At 31.2% G+C, this 16592-nt stretch overlaps 1 protein-coding gene across 2 annotated transcripts; it reads right to left on the bottom strand.

Moving 5' to 3' along the window:
• Positions 1-3500: 3500 nt before the first annotated feature.
• On the bottom strand, positions 3501-16044 carry LOC105317645 (hypothetical protein). Of its 2 annotated transcripts, XM_011414354.4 has the most exons (5): positions 15884-16044; positions 9898-10004; positions 5329-5625; positions 4717-4930; positions 3501-4558 (listed from the first exon to the last, which is right to left on the bottom strand). In XM_011414354.4, the coding sequence occupies exons 3-5, from the start codon at positions 5612-5614 to the stop codon at positions 3991-3993; spliced, it is 1068 nt and encodes a 355-aa protein (XP_011412656.3). In that variant the 5' UTR covers positions 5615-5625; positions 9898-10004; positions 15884-16044; the 3' UTR covers positions 3501-3990. The 2 variants fall into 2 exon arrangements, with proteins under 2 accessions (XP_011412656.3, XP_011412655.3); XM_011414353.4 differs by lacking the exons at positions 9898-10004; positions 15884-16044 and adding an exon at positions 7688-8041.
• Positions 16045-16592: the final 548 nt, after the last annotated feature.

The raw sequence follows: 16592 nt of genomic DNA, 5'->3' as shown, positions 1-16592 counted from the left end.
ATGTATATATTTATATTCTTTCTGGAGTCTTTTGTAAAAATGATGTTACAGTTTAACAGTTATTTTCTATACACATAAATTGAACATTTTTTTTGAAATCATTAGAATTATAAACGAATCAGAATTTTGTTTGTTCAATAAGTATGCTGTTCAATGCATTTTTCAAGAAACTTATTGTTAAAAACCTCAGACTTTAACTTCAAAAGATAGTTCCTATAACTACATTGAAAACATGTTAAACATCATGTTTTGGCCCCTATTTACCTAATATATATGGTACGTGTACGGTGTCTTCCCACTTAGCCAACATTTTAAAACAATACATGTAAAATACAAATAGATTTGTGTTGGCTAAGTGGGAATGGGGTGCAGGCGGAAAAAAAAGAATTTTATTACAGGTAAGCTATAGTCTGTTTTTAGATGTCATGAAAATAGGAAAAATAATAAATATTTGTTAGCCTACAGGAGAATACATATGCATTGAGCATCCGTCCCAGTACTTTATTTTATTTTATTTATTCAAATGGAAATGTAATTTTTAAAAATAAACTGTTACATATTCCCCTGTAATTCTTGCCCTTAATTAAGGTACAAATACCATGGTTTGTCTATTTCATCATAAATTGAGATAATTATATAGTTGGGTAATCTAACCTTGGCATTGAAAAATATTGTAATTATAAGAATCACGTTTGAAATTTTAACTATACATCATATGGGTCTTTTTTTCAATTTTCTTTGGTATCTGTGATTATATTGATTAATTCCAATCTACAGAATATGAAATTAACAAAACACAAAAAACGCTAGAGTAAAGTGCTTATATATTTTATGGTGTATACTTGACATTTAATAATATTCGTTGTATGATGATCAATTCACCATTTGTTATGAACAAAAAATCCTCCTTTGTCGTTTTCTATAAAGTTGATCTGCACTTGAAGACTGGGCATTTTGATTTTTACGTCTTTCAACAGTCCATAAAACAATTAAGAACTCATAATTTTCAGGCTTTTGATTCTGTTAATTAATGGTCATAATATTTCCTCTCAATTTCAATTTGTTTATTCTCTCAAACCATTAAAAACACATGAATATGAGGTACAAGGTTGTGTTATTTGCATTAAATTGTAATTGTAATAAAGTAATGTCAAGAGTCTAATTAAATATTATCAAATTATCCTACAAAATAGTAATACTTGTTTCTAGTCTATTCTATAATAACTTCTGATCGATTTTTTTTATGCATATATATTAAATACATCCAATTTAAACAGTTTAAAATTATTTACATAAACGATTTTAGCTTTGAAATTTCTTTTGTTTGTCGCACTCACACTTCCACTGTGCAACCGCAGATTCAGTCGTGAACAGATAGACCAAGAGGCAAGTGCTGAAGATTTCATATAAAGAAACAAAACAAGTTGAATATAAGTAACCAAACATATCTAAAAGAAAAAAAACCATACCATTATGTTTTATTCACACAACTCAGTTATTTATTGGCGAGAAAATTTGATATAAATTTAAATTTGAAAAAAGAATATTTTCTCGGGCTTTATATTATACTTATCATTGACCAGATGAGGAATGCATTTACACCTGTAGGGCAGCACTATGTTATTTTAAAACGAATAGTTTTCTTTTTATTGTCATATATTAATAGTTTGTGTAGCTTTAAAGAGATGTATATTTTGTTCCAGATACCTGATTTATCTCTTTTCCCCTTTTATACATGTACTGTACATTTCAAGGTTCCAGTAAGATATTTGTCGTTTATCGTCGCAGAATTTGAATACATGTATATTTTTAAAACGCAAATAATTTTTAAGACGCAAATAATCTAGATTTAACATATTAATCAACATATAACTTGATATTGTGTCCACTTGAGCATGACAATGAAGTCAACATACATTGATTTTATTTATAATCATGAATTAATGGGATCATTTTATTATTTAGCAGTGCATGAACAACATGGCTTGCAAACACAATATTTAAATAGCAATCCTGTTAAATTGTTTACTTAAGTCCCTAAATATTTTGCAAAAATTGTATTTACCAGATACATTGAAATGTGCCAATTAAGATAGAAGGGAGGAAATGGACTTTTGTTCAATCTATCAATCTGTATTTTCTTTACAATTTTTTCCCCAAGTGGTCCCCGATTTAACTTAGTTGTGCCGCTATCTTAAAACAAGATATTTTATCAAAGTGCATTGGAAAGAGACAATCCTATGTATTAAATGTATAGGATTTTTGATAGATAAATTATGCTTTCTTTGTTTTTTGTTTTGTTGGTTTGTTTTTATTTATCAACTAATGTTCTTGCGGTTTTTGTGACGGGATTAGCTTACGTTACAAAGGTCGCTTCCTACGTAAAACTCACATAAAGGAAATTAATGTATGTGTCGGTACGCACGTGTGTTATTGATATATCAACCTGCTGAACAACCAAACAATTTGGTTGTCGTTTGTTTTTTTAACCGACAAGGGTAGTTTCTTTTAAAGAAAGAATTATCAGATTGGAATGGGACATTGTCTTCTAAATACGTGTAGCAGTGTCGGCTCAATCAAAATTCGTTCAGTGGAACTTCATATTCTGTTTCAAGATATGTTTGAGGAAGAACTTGAGAAGATCAATTATAAAATTCATTATCTGGAAAAGAGAATAAGTAAGATGGAAACATGTTTAGAAGTGAGGAACTTAAAACACAGAGGAAAAAACTGTACTAATTATGAACCTGCCAAAATGAATTTATGTACGGAGTAGATGTTGTACGGAAGTAATGTATTAACTACAATGCATTTAACTATGTAATGACCGGTGCAATGTATGAAGCATCAAGAATGCTACATGTTATTAATTTATAGATGTGCCATTTTATTAATGTGTAATCTTTGTAAGAAGAATCAGGAATATCAATAATCATTGCCGCAGATATCTTGATTGTTGTGTTCGCAATCTTTTATGATTTTTTTATTGATATTTAACTGTTTCAGGAAAACTTTACTGTACATATAGAAAATAAAAATTAATTTTCGTTATAGTTGGCAAAAAAACCCACAAAACAACAACGATTCTTTGGAAGCAGGATCAAAACTGTTAAATGTATCAGCAATCAGACATCTTCAACTACCATTAATTTTGTGCTTTGTGTTCTTTTAGGTACTATTGTACAACTTATGATTAACCTACATCGATATGTAAACAATTGACGTCACAGCATTGTGGTTCTTGCTCTTATTCGTAAATATAATATAACATTATCATTGAAAGTTTTTTATTGCTATCTTGAGGATACTGTCCAGTCTGTTTACATTTAGACGAGTTACTCTTCTTTTTTGGTAAGATTTTGTTCCCGTAAAAATATTTTAAAAGTTAGAGTATCTCTAAATATTTGACTTGGACACCATTTCAGAAACTTCATCTTTATTCGTTATAATATTCATTTGGTGCTATTATAATCGTATCAGGCATATTTTTATACGAAATATTTCCAATCATATGCTTTATTGTAATCTTAATATAAAATGATGACCATTATGATGGACTATGATTTTAAGAAAAAAACAATATAGTTCTTGATATTTGAATATATGCATAAATAATGGTATGATACATGAACCATGGGTTAAATTACGATTTATGTGGTTATAACTCATTATGAAAATCAGACAAACATGGTACAGTGATAACGACTAAACATGTTTAAAACAAAAAATAAAAACATTTAGTGTTTTAAATTACAAAACTGATATAAATATATGATGGATTTGCAGAGTGACAACAATGGTTTCCAGTGCCGCACAGAACAGGTATTTTTTTTTTCATAGTGCATCAATTGTCCAATTTGGAATGTAATCTTTTTACTTTATTAACATATGGAAGTATTGCTCTCACTTTAAGTTGCATTCACTGCGAAAACATTGATTTTCCTCTACACGTTGTTTATGTTTCCTGTGCTTTTTAAAAAATATGTTTTCTTATAACTGAAACCACCTATCATCTTCGTTTGCATGATGTAAAGACCTCGTATCTCTGTCGTTTTCACGCCTGAATCTTTCACCATAACTGTTTGAATATGCCGTTTTCAAGATTTCGTGACTCCGAGCACGTTTGACCCTAGGATCATATTGTCCATAAACTCCTTGAGGTCCATTTGAGTATCCTTCACGTCCTTGAAAACCACTATTTAAATATGCACCCTGTGAACCATTTCCTTCTTTTTGGCGTTTAAATCTCGAGTCTATGTTTGAATATACATAATCCCGTCCTAACGATGCATTTTCTCGCCGATTTTGTTGACGTTCGTCGTACATGGAGTTCGCCCTTTGTCTGTTTGTTTGATCTTCGTCATAGAGAGAGGAAGCTCTTTGCCTGTTTTGCTGATCGTCGTTATACAAAGGGGATGCCCCTGGTCTGTCCCACTGAGTCTCGTACTTAGATCTATGTGTGGTACTGTGGGATGAGGTTGAAGCGCTGAGGGTCGGGGAATCGGTGTGTCGGAAGTAGTCATAAATTGTCGCAGAGCCCGATTGTAGGGATCGCAAACTACAAAAACAATATCATACATTTATCAAAACAGGTTGAACAACTCTTTAAAACAGATTTACAAGTTATGTTTGATATGTTCGAACAGTAATTCACTCCTTTTAACCTCATATCTTAATTAAACAAGGAAAGAAGAATTTACTTAACACAACAAATACCTGTCCACAGCGCGCACATGCGCAGGGCGCCGGTCTTTCTCCTCTATTTCGTTTATTTTTCTGTTTACGATTTTGCGCATGCGCACCAAATATGTCAGTATGAACACCAAACTAAGGAACATTATAGCTAGGACACAGACAGTGATGATGTAAGGAACAAGGTTTCCGGAGAAAACAGCTAATGAGGAATCAATGCTTGATGTCGAAGATGCGCCTGCAATACAATACAACCATATTAAAAACAATTCGAGGCTTAATGACACATTTAATCTTATTTGATGTATTGAATACATTGTTATGAGCTAAAAGATGAAGAAAGCAATGAAAAATAAAATATTGTTTAATTTGTCAAATGTTAAAGCCGATTTTACTTGAAATAATCTACTTTATTTCAGTTTACACGAATAATGTTGGTTCAGATCGGAAATAAAATATTCCTACGAAATTGTTGGATAACATTTTTACAATCAAATTGTGTGGTCACATGTTATTAATGTAGATATCAACAGATTTGTTTCGGGGAAATGGTAAAATAATAAAAATTAACGTGAACTCAATGAACAATTCTTATAATCAAATCCATGAACACATTAAATGCCTTTCCCCTTTTACCTTGTGCTGCTCCTTCTTTTGGTTTAACGGGACTAACAGTGGTCTTGGGTTTCATTTGTGATGCAATATACTCCTTTCTGCTTACACATTTGGGAACTTGTTTATCCCAGGTCCCGTTACGGAGACATGTGAGCGATGTAGGCCCGAGTACCTTAAACGTGTTTGAAAGGCAGGAGACTTGTACTCTTGTCCCTGGCTGTCTGTCGTAAGTACTAAGTTGTAGTGAGTTTATGTTAGCTATAGTGATAATATTGTATTCTTTTGCGAGTTCGGGACACAAAGTCATGTTGTCTGGAGCTAAAACAAAAGAAATAATTTGAAAATGCATGCTACCCTTTTTGGTTGATTATTTAATAATGGCAACGTGCCTAAGGTATGAATTATGTAAAATGCACACTTAAAAAAACATATGCTGCTCTAAAAAGAAAGCTATTTTTGTTTGCATAAATTTATAAAGACAAGAAAGATAACTGTGCAGACAGTAAAGTAACATACTATATAAAACAGTGCCAATAAAAAACATGTAAGTAATATCCTTCAAGCAAAAAAATTATCAGGTGCAATTTAGCAATACTGAATGTTAAAGTAATACGATAACCATTTAGAATAGACTGTAGAAGATTTAAGTCATTATTATTAATGAAATAATTACACAGGATTAGATTAATTTGTAGTCTTTGTGGCTGTATGCCTTAAAGGATAGCCATTGTAACTAACTGTGTTTATCATTTATGTAACAATTAATGGTTTGTTGAAATTACCCTTGGTAAATTTAGGTCAATATTTTCATTGCATATTGAATCGATCAACTAGAAAGATGTTTTCAAAATGTGTATAATATATGATTTATCAAAACTATACATCAACTATGTTACAAAACTAAATGGTGGGAGAAAGCAAGTGATTAAAGGGAATCTTGGAGATGATTGGTGGGACACCAATACATCTACCTACAATGCAAAGCATATTTGATAGAAAGGTCAACCACAATCGGTCAAATTGAACGTGTTTTGAACTAATCTATATCCATCATTGTTGAAATATTACTCAGCTAAATATAAATGTAGAGAAGAGAAATGTAAGCATCTTTCCTTTGTTTCTACTTTAATGGAACTTTTTTTCTCCATGGGTCAAAAACATTTGGATGAATTGCTTACAATTTATAGTATAGGACGAAATTACCTTTAATAAACAAAATTATAGCGATACAATAAAGAATTTGACATGTTTTAATTAACCTTATAATTAATGTCCGTGTATCCGTCAAAATGCAAATTACATGGACTGTAAACAGGTCGTCGGATTGCAAAAAGACTAGTATGCAACAATGTTATGTAAAACATAACATAATATTGATATTTTACATCTATTTGTTAAGATTTCATTTCAAAACAAATTTTTTGAAATGTGTTTATAAATATTAGTAGCCAAAGACTAACAGTCTTTGTACTACCAGCAAAAAGGAAATATTTAAAATAATACCTATAATTTTTATAAATTTAATGAGGTAGTATTTGTTCTCAAAGTTATCCCTTTGAATGACAGTCTTGTTGATTTATAAGAAATTATGTACTTTATAGTGTTTGTGAATTTTAGTGTGGATGCGCAAAAAGCAATGGTTAATCGGAAAATTTAATTCCTAACCTCAAACATTTTTAACAAGGGATCAAAGTTAAACCCATGACTAGTATGTATAAATATGTTTGGGTTCTGTTCGCTCTATTCTGTTTTAATAGTATTCTACATGTTAATGTATTAACTTGATACACCGTGACAAACAATATTGATGTAATTTTTAAAACAACTTATATTCATTTCATTTTTGATTACACAACTGGTTCTCTTAGAGGTACTTTAACAATGATAGACCTCTACTTCAAATGAACACAACAAATTTGGCAAACTTAGCATATCGTAAATATAGCTTGTTATGCACCTGTTGTCATACATGCATGATATTTGTTGACAACCTTAACGTACAAGTTTCTGGTGGCGCAGTATGAAATACCAGAACATTCTGAGTCAAAAACAAATACAAGGTAATTCACTTGACACTTAATTCTTGCAGAAACTTTGAAGGATCTCAAATATGCATAGTCATTGCGGCGCATACTCTATAAAATTTCAAGGGCTCTTTTGGTTCAGAACAAGTAACCTTTTAATGATTCAAAGTTCTGGTTATTGATAGCGATATTTTCAAAATAAATTATGTAGATTTACACATCGAAATTTAAAAAAAAACAATAATAAGAAGGTTTGAAGGTTTTTATACGGCTGGTTTTTTTTAAATATTTTTTATCAAGTGAGTTAATATGAAATCTGCTTTAAACCATTTAGTCCATTTATTCGCTGTACTTACTTTTTAAAGCCATTATTTTGATCCAACATAAACGTCTTTAGTAAACGAACCGATGAAGAGTAATTTGCATTTTCTTTCAAATGAAGTCACTTAGACGAAGCAAACACACTAATCAGATAATGTCTCAGTGACAACCACAACCTTCACATAATTCCTTCTGTAACTGCAGTTGCGTAATGGTTACGCTGCAAACAAAGAGAAACTGATGTGTATTTTCCTTATTTCCTGTCAAAGCCAGAAGGATTCTAGAGTTATTAAAACACACACCAGCTGGTCAAAGTAATAAAACCACATGCATATCAACACCGACTGTCTGAGCGATTTATGTTAATAAATCACACTGTTATGCATTACTGGTGATATGTGTTCATTATCATTTCTGAATATTTTATGTCGTCCTTTTGTTGAACGCCCTCTCTATTTTAGAACACTTCGTTTTTTGTGACTTCGAAAATATGCAGGAAAGAAATAACTCTGCATGCATCATCACTGATTACTAATGAGTCATATTTTTATACAACAGTCTTTAGAGTTTAAGTATGGGTATTTAACTTACCTGATATATCGTTTCGGACAAACATAAGTTAAGGTCTGTTTGAAACGCCAACACACGAATTACTCATAGCGTTTAATTTTAGTGATCGATCTTTTATCTTATTCGGTTTAATATGAAATACGTTTCAAGAGTGTAAAAAACCTAAAAAAATATTCAAAATACTTTTTTTAAGGAAATATCGAACGGCCAACGCGCGCTAATTGATCATTTATCTTTTTTAATATTTTCATCCCGTAAATTAAGGTAAGAAGATTTGTCACTTTTGTTGATGCTTTCACAAAGGTTACTACAGGTAAAGTTTACAGAGTAAGATTAAACAAGCGATAGCGATATATCCGAATGTTATTGCTTTTGATAATTTCATGCTTGGTCTTCCTCTGTTACTGCTTTCATCAATTTATTTAATTATTAAAACTTAAAAAAAATAAAGGTGCTCAAGTATTACTATGATGAGAGAGTACCAATTACACGTAACGGGTTTAACAAAACGGTTCGTATTATCTATTTGCTACTAAAACTAATTTCTAAAAACCTATTTAGTTACTTATAAACTGTCACCTTAGAACAAATTAAGAATGACAAAACAGGATACACAATACCGATGTATCTTAAAAGATTTTGAAACGAATATCAACTTTAAACTTCAAAATTAAAAGCTTTTTAAAACATGTTTGTATCTTGGCTAAGTTAGAACAGAAAATATATTTTAAATACTATTGTATCCCCATCATGAGAATGATGGGGATACAATTGTATTAGAAGGACTCAATGTGTGCTAAAAAAATCGCACTTTTAAGCAAAAGCAACTGATTATGAATTAATTCTACATTGATTGTAGTTGTCAAGCTTAAGAAATGATAACGTTGATATGCAAATAGTTGTTTTTCTTTTTCTTTTCTTTTCTTTTTTTACAGCTTTTATTCTTTTCGGTAATCTTATTATTGCATTCTCTCTTTCTATTTATTAAAATTCCATAAGTAATGACATTTGACATTGACCTACTTTGAAATGTTGTTTATGTTTTAGTTTTTGATATTCCTCCCCCGCTTGTCATTGATTGATTTGATCCATGATCGATAATCTGTGTACTTGTACAACGTAATGTGTATCGATTAAAACATATTAGAAACAATCCGCACCATGTGAATGAACGTTCTTCATTTCCTAAAATCCATTTAAATCATGTACCTTTTTGTGCTATGGGTTTTTTGTACAACGATTTTACTTTTTTTTAAGCAAAACGATGTTTTAATATTTAAAAAAAATTGAAAGTAAAATTCAATTACAATTCGACAGTTTTAAAACTATTCACCATTTTTTTTATTTCAGCGTTTAGTTTCCGATAAATAACAATTTTGTTGGTTTTTTCATCATGTTTGATATTTATCATTTTCAAAATTATATAAAGAGAATAACACGTGTGGTACATTTCACATTAAAGCTAAAGCAGTGTTGACGGTTTATAACATCAACGGCAATACAAAAACCTTCACTTGTCATATCGCAGACACGTTAGATAATTACCATATACTGTCTTTCAAAAGAACGGCGTGCTTTTATATACATTGTATAACAAAGTGGTCATTTTCTAAAAACAAATCCTTTATATTGGTTACACTTATAAGCAATGTAATTTAATTTAGATAATACTCACAGTATATCTTGGATCTTCAAACCATGAGGTCCTTTAAGTTATCTGATTGCTGCATAAAAACCCTTTCGACGCTCTGGTTCATTTATGAGTAAGATCATTTATCATTTCTGAAAAAAAGAAGTTTTTTTTAAATGTGTTTTCTCTCAAATAACATGTTGTGACAGTATAAAGGACGATTGTCCAACTTTTTTGCGTTTTAAACATTCAAAAAATGTTACCTCTATAAAGCTAAACTTACACAATTTTAATGTACTATGCACTTTTGAACACACAGTTATGGTTCCTTTTTTGAACGTATATCAAAGAAAGATGTTAACAATATTCAGTATTTTTTAACACTTAGAATATGCCAGATACGTTTCATAAGAGGAGTCTATCAACAAATTAAACACGCTTAACAAAACCAGTCTTGTCCCACATATAATAGTGTAAACCCTTAACATATTACTGGATCTGATTGTTTGAAACTTTAGGCAGCAAACCAACGATTGTTCGTTAAACGTTAGTTTTTTTCTGATTTTCAAGACCGATGCAACATGATCATTTATATATCAAACAGTACAAAAAAGCATGACTTGTTATGAATAGAATGTTTTAAAGCAATATGGTGTTTAAAACACAGATGTTCTATAAAAATTCAACTTTTGCAATAAATCTTTAGAAAAAGGATAATTCTATTGAAACAGGATAGGATTATGTAGTTCACTACCGCATCATCGCACCATCAGGATTTGCGTCTATAGCGCGATGATGCGATGACGATGAAGCAATGCTGTGATGCTGCAGTGACGATGATGCGATGGCATGACGAAATGATAGCGCGATGAAGCGACGGTGCGTTAGCAATAAAGCGATGGCGCAATAGCGATAACGCAATGGTGAGATAGCAAAGACGCAATGCGCTATCGGGCCATCGTTAGGCCTATATCGCACTATCGTCATCATTTCATCGAACTAGTGTGCTTTCAATTGTATTGCGCTTGTGCAATAGGAAGGAAAATGGCAGGTGAGGCAGTGATTGAATGAACATATTACAGATCACAATTCAGCTTGACTCTCTGATAATGATAAGGTATTACAAAGATGTCCTTCTTGCCAGACATATAATTACTTACAAGAGCTGAGTTATAGTTTAGTATATAAAGGTAACAAGACACGAGAGAGAGAGAGAGAGAGAGAGAGAGAGAGAGAGAGAGAGAGAGAGAGAGAGAGAGAGAGAGAGAGAGAGAGAGTACGCAATAAATATTCAATCTCTCCGTTACAATAGGACTGTGATACCGTCTGTGATTTTTTGTGTAAACAAAAAGAGGCCTTGGAGATGGTATGAACGTATTTAATAAATAAACAATCTGTAAAGGCAGTTTGCTTAATGAATTAATTCTATATTGTTAAATGTAAAACAAAGCTGGTTGACAAACCCTATACATGCCTTTATGTATGTGTTATAAACTGGACGTATATTTAAGAGCATATTACTGAGAAAATTATATCGTTTTAAAATATTTATTAACTGAACTTTCATATATCAGAATAAGCATTACTTATGAGTATTTTATTACAGTTCATACATATACATAAACGATATTTTTTTCATTTATACATTAGAATAATTTAGGTATACTATATATTTTACCTTTTACAAAGCATACGTGTTGCAGTTATACAAAAAAACAACCAAAAACAAAAACAAACAAAACTGGTGATTTATGTGAAAGTGCTTTTTATGACAGATGGATAAAAACGGCAGATATAGACAGGAAGGGACAATAAGATGAAATAACAGATAGTGATTAATGCTCCAAACATAAAATATACCTTTCTATGAAAAATCAGTTGGATAATAATTGCAATTTCTCAGAAATACATTTTTTCTTTAAACAATGGTTTAGTCTCGTTCATAGAATAAAAAATATGTTTTGCTGAGAAATTGCAATCAATATCCATATGATTTATCATGGAAAGCTACATTTTAATGTTTGAAACATTAATCACAATATGTTGTCCCTCTTAATGTCCTGTTTTCATTGCATATATAAAATTATTTACTCAAGAGAACTGGCTTTAACATTTTTTTGTTTTACCAGGCAGTTAAACATTTGATAATGTAAGTAACTACGTGCTTACCCTTTCCATTGCAATTTCTTTCATTACACAAAACATCTGTATTTTGACAGCCACATTGTAACAAATTAATAAGAATACTTACACATGTATGTAAGCTCTTACTCTGCTCAAATATGTAAAGACGTAAAATTATTGCTCTTTCTCCGCTTGAAAACCATAGCTTGATCATGCAATTTTCAGTTATTGCTTTGCTATATTTATATATTAGACTCTAATTTATGTTTTCTAAATATTTATAGATTTATTAAAAATTATTAGAGGGTCAAGTTTCTTAACCGATCAAAGTACATTTCTGATATATAATCTCTTCATACATAGTAGCGTGATAAAGGCATAATGATGGCCCGATGGCAAATTGAATCTTTGTCGTTGCACCATTGCATCATCGCTATCGCACTTACGCCTTATTCTATTGTACAATAGCGTCATCACACTATCGCTTTATCCTGCCATTACACTATTGTCATCGCATTGTCGCGTCATCACATCATCATCATCTTGCTATTGCACCATTGCTTCATAGTCATCGCATCATCGCTTCACAGTCATCGCATTATCGTGCATCGCACTATCGATTTTCTGTCTTTCAGTCGAACAATATGAAAATATAAATCTCTTATGAAAAAACGTCAACTATATAATAAGCTAAATAAGGATGAAAACAAACTATTAACATGTATATGTAAAGGCAGACCAAAAATAGATAAACATTGTAGTGGGCTTTCTTTAGTATTAGTCATTAACTTGTCAAACGTGTTTTCATTATCGCATAATTTTGAATTAGTTTTGTGAATTTAATTTAATTTAATTTTCTTTAGCTATTTACTAAAAACATATTATTGGTACAGTATAATTGAAATGTGTGGACCTGAGACTATATTATTTTTCTTACATGCTTGAGGTCAATACTTGTCAATACCCGGTATTTGTAGATGCATGCATGCCAGCATTAAGTCTATATTTGATTATAAATCATATATAACTGTTCTAAATCCCAATGCAAATGATATATCTATATTTGTCATCTGGTGAAATAAAACCAGTTTAAGACAGAATTCAAAATATACATGCAAGGAAACAACCAGAAGGATTGCTTCACATATATTGGTATCCATCTATAGTGCTATAGTGTTTAATCAGTGTTAGTTTCTACTCAATGTTTTCTAGAATTCAACGGGGCAATTCCACTAGGCGAATAATACAGGTGAACAAATGAGCATATTGATCAAGGGAACATACACCATTGAGGATGCATTGATAATAGCTATCAATAATCGGAGCAACTGCCTACCTGAAATGTCATTTTATCTCAAATAGAAATTCATTATGGAAGTCTCTGCATATAAAATCGTTATCTAATGTAAAAAAAAAAAACCAAAAAAAAAAAAAAAAAAAACCCAGAAAACTCATACTGTTTGACATATTCTAATTCTTTAAAATCATTGTATTGTATTTTAATTTTGATATACATGTCATCATGAATTTTTTTTCTCTTTTTTGTAGAAAATGGTGTTTTGAATTATCGAACATGCACAAAAACTTTTCAATGAACTAATACTTTTCAACATCTGATTTTATTATAAAACAATTATTTCCTAGTTATCTGATTGACTGATATCCATCAATCTACAAAGGCCAAAACGTCATGTTCATCTGAACGTGACCAAGAAGGTCAATAAAACATTTAATTTTTCCTACAATGGGCAAAAAATAGATCGTGAAATGAAATATCGCATCTCTCAATTTGCTCGGCTATGGCTTCAAAACAGGATTTTCGCTTCGTATAACTCAATTTCATATGCCTGTATCAATTTGTCGTTGACTCATACCAAAAAAAAAACAATTATTGCTCGGGTTTTTTTTTCGATCAACACTATTTACCTAGCTTCGAAATACAATATTTACCTTACATTCGGCTCGGTAAATATTGTACTCCTTGGGTAGCCAAATCATCATATTGACCTCAAAAATAGCAATAATTGTATAATTGTGAAAATGCCACCAAACTCCACTGTGATGATATGCGACCCGGTAATTAGGCATGCAGAACCAGACAATCTTGTAAATTTTCACAGCGATAGAAGCTTAAGATGAATACTAAGCACCTCTGGGTTGTGAAACATTATTCTTTTTAACCATTGTTTACAATTTAAATTAAGTATATGGGGGCTTGTTTCTGGAAGAAAAAAAACTTCCGAGTTCACAATTTTGTAGCTACAGACGTGCTTTATATAATAAATTGAGTTCATACATTGACATCGACTTAGAAACAAAGATAACTTACACGTAGAACTGCATTTGATTTCCTTTATTTAGTTGTAGTTGTCAGGAGGGTTGAAAATATATTTGTTTATATTTTTTGACATGGCATTTAAATGTTTTTCGCGGAAGGTATTAAATCGGAACGCTTGAAATATTCGAATATAATAACTATATAAAATGTTTGGAGCCAAAATATGGACAGTCAACTTTCCAACGGTTAAATGTTTATTATGCTAATCTTGTTCTTGTTGCCATCGATATGTATGTATATGATTTGATCACTCGGATTTTAATAATCAAAAACGTTTGTTGCAGAAATAGAAAACATTCTAGTTAATAACAGTTCCATGCCGAAGCCCATCCACAAGGATGCATTATATTTCATTCACAAAAGAATTATTATTATAATATTACAAAGTTGTTAGCGTTTAAAAAATCTATGTGCATTTCGTTTTGCCATCGATATTCTTCATTCAAATTGCCAATTGAAATTTTATAAACATGTATGATAGTATCGATAAACAGAGGGTGACATGGTAGGACAAATGGAAGATTGGAGGCAAGGCAATCACTTTGAAAATTGCAAAAAAAGTGTGTATTTAGTCAAGATGCAAGCTTTCACCTTTTTTCTTTATTAACCACAAACCTAAGGATAACCTACAAAAAAGATAATCTATTAGACAGTTACACGGAACGCTGGTTGAATTTCTTCAGTTGATGCATTAGGTCTGTCAGCTATAGGTTAAAAGAATATTCATTCTACATATGAGGATTCGATAAAAAGATATATAAAAACATCTGTGACTAGGATGTACTTTATTGAACAGGAAATTTCCTTTACGATTATGATCAGTCACAATTCGTCCTGTAGGAGTAAAGAATGTAACCACATGCATCATTTTTTCTACGTTTGGACAATTGAAAATATAACACCCTCAATTTCTGTTTTGGTGGTGATTATGATAGAAATATTTGTACACTGATGTATAGACTCTTATAATCAGCAGGAATGTCACTTATGAATAACTCAACTCTGTTTAGGCGGTTGTAAAGTTGCATACCATAAATCATTTAGTAATGCATGTACTTTGTAAAGGAAATGTAATTTGAATGTAAATGTTGTCGCCGAGTCTAATTGGTGTTGTTTTCGATAATTCATTAGTTTTGTTAAATGTTGTATCATTTGAGATAAGGCAGCATGGGTAATGGTGAGCGTTTCAAGTCGACCTTTTAGTTTTGATTTATATACAGTCACGTAGTTGTAATGTACACGCATTTTAAACAATTTTGATAATTTTAAACCTGAATATGTTTTTAATTCCACTGGTTTATTGGATATTGGTTTATGATCAGGGTTTAAAAGGTGATTACATATGCTTCACATTTAGGACAGTATACATTATAAATGGGGTTTTTTTCTGCAATATTTTGTATTCATGTCCTTATCTATTTTTTTATGAAAAAGTTTTAAACTCCAAGACACATCTAATAATTAACTTTATATTACGCAGTGTGCATAACACAAGACATAAAACTACCGCATTTAATAGTCAGCTTTACTTTAAACTTTAAACCTTGACTAAGAGAAAATAATACTTACATGTTTTAAAGTTTCCCAGGGTTATATAAGTTTCGTTCTAATTTTTTGCAAGTTTAGTCATACCAACAACTTCTAAATGTCTATTTCAGATGTTTCACTTTATTAGGGGAAAGGTTTACGAACCAATCCCGTGATAACGTTCACTTCTATATCAGCCAAGTTTGTGGTTTACGATGGCTGGGCCGTGAGACACGTCTCTCTTGATTCATCGGAGCGTAGCGTTATGACAAGCTACGAATTGAAAATATATAGCTTAATTCAAAATATAAATGTTGATTTATTTAGTCCTTCTAACAAAGAACAATTTCAAATCAGTGTTAAACCTTTCAAAACTAACAAAAAGTATCAATAACTAGACACGATCTCGTTGCGAGCAACGAGGAGGTCTTCCGTCCGATTTTTAGAAGAGGAAATGACCTTGCCTTTTATCTTCAGCAACGAAACATATCAAGAAATGCAGATGTGATCTAAAAGAGCGATGGATGAAGGATTATAGACCCCGTTGGATTCCTAATTTGAAGGACCAGCCCCATTTTATATCATATTAAATAAGAGATCTTTTGACCTTATAACAGGTCTAATGACCTGTAATAAAAAGAAACCAAAGAAAACAAAGAGGGTCTTCCTTTGAAAACGGGAGACCCTAATAACAATAAGAATAGAAGGGTGTTCCGCTGAAGACGGAAGACCCTAATAATAAAAAAACTGT

Source organism: Magallana gigas, chromosome 1 (genome assembly GCF_963853765.1).
Source record: "Magallana gigas chromosome 1, xbMagGiga1.1, whole genome shotgun sequence".
Taxonomy (NCBI): domain Eukaryota; kingdom Metazoa; phylum Mollusca; class Bivalvia; order Ostreida; family Ostreidae; genus Magallana; species Magallana gigas.
The sequence above is the reverse complement of the archived record's forward strand: the minus strand, read 5'-3'. Positions and strand labels throughout refer to the sequence as shown.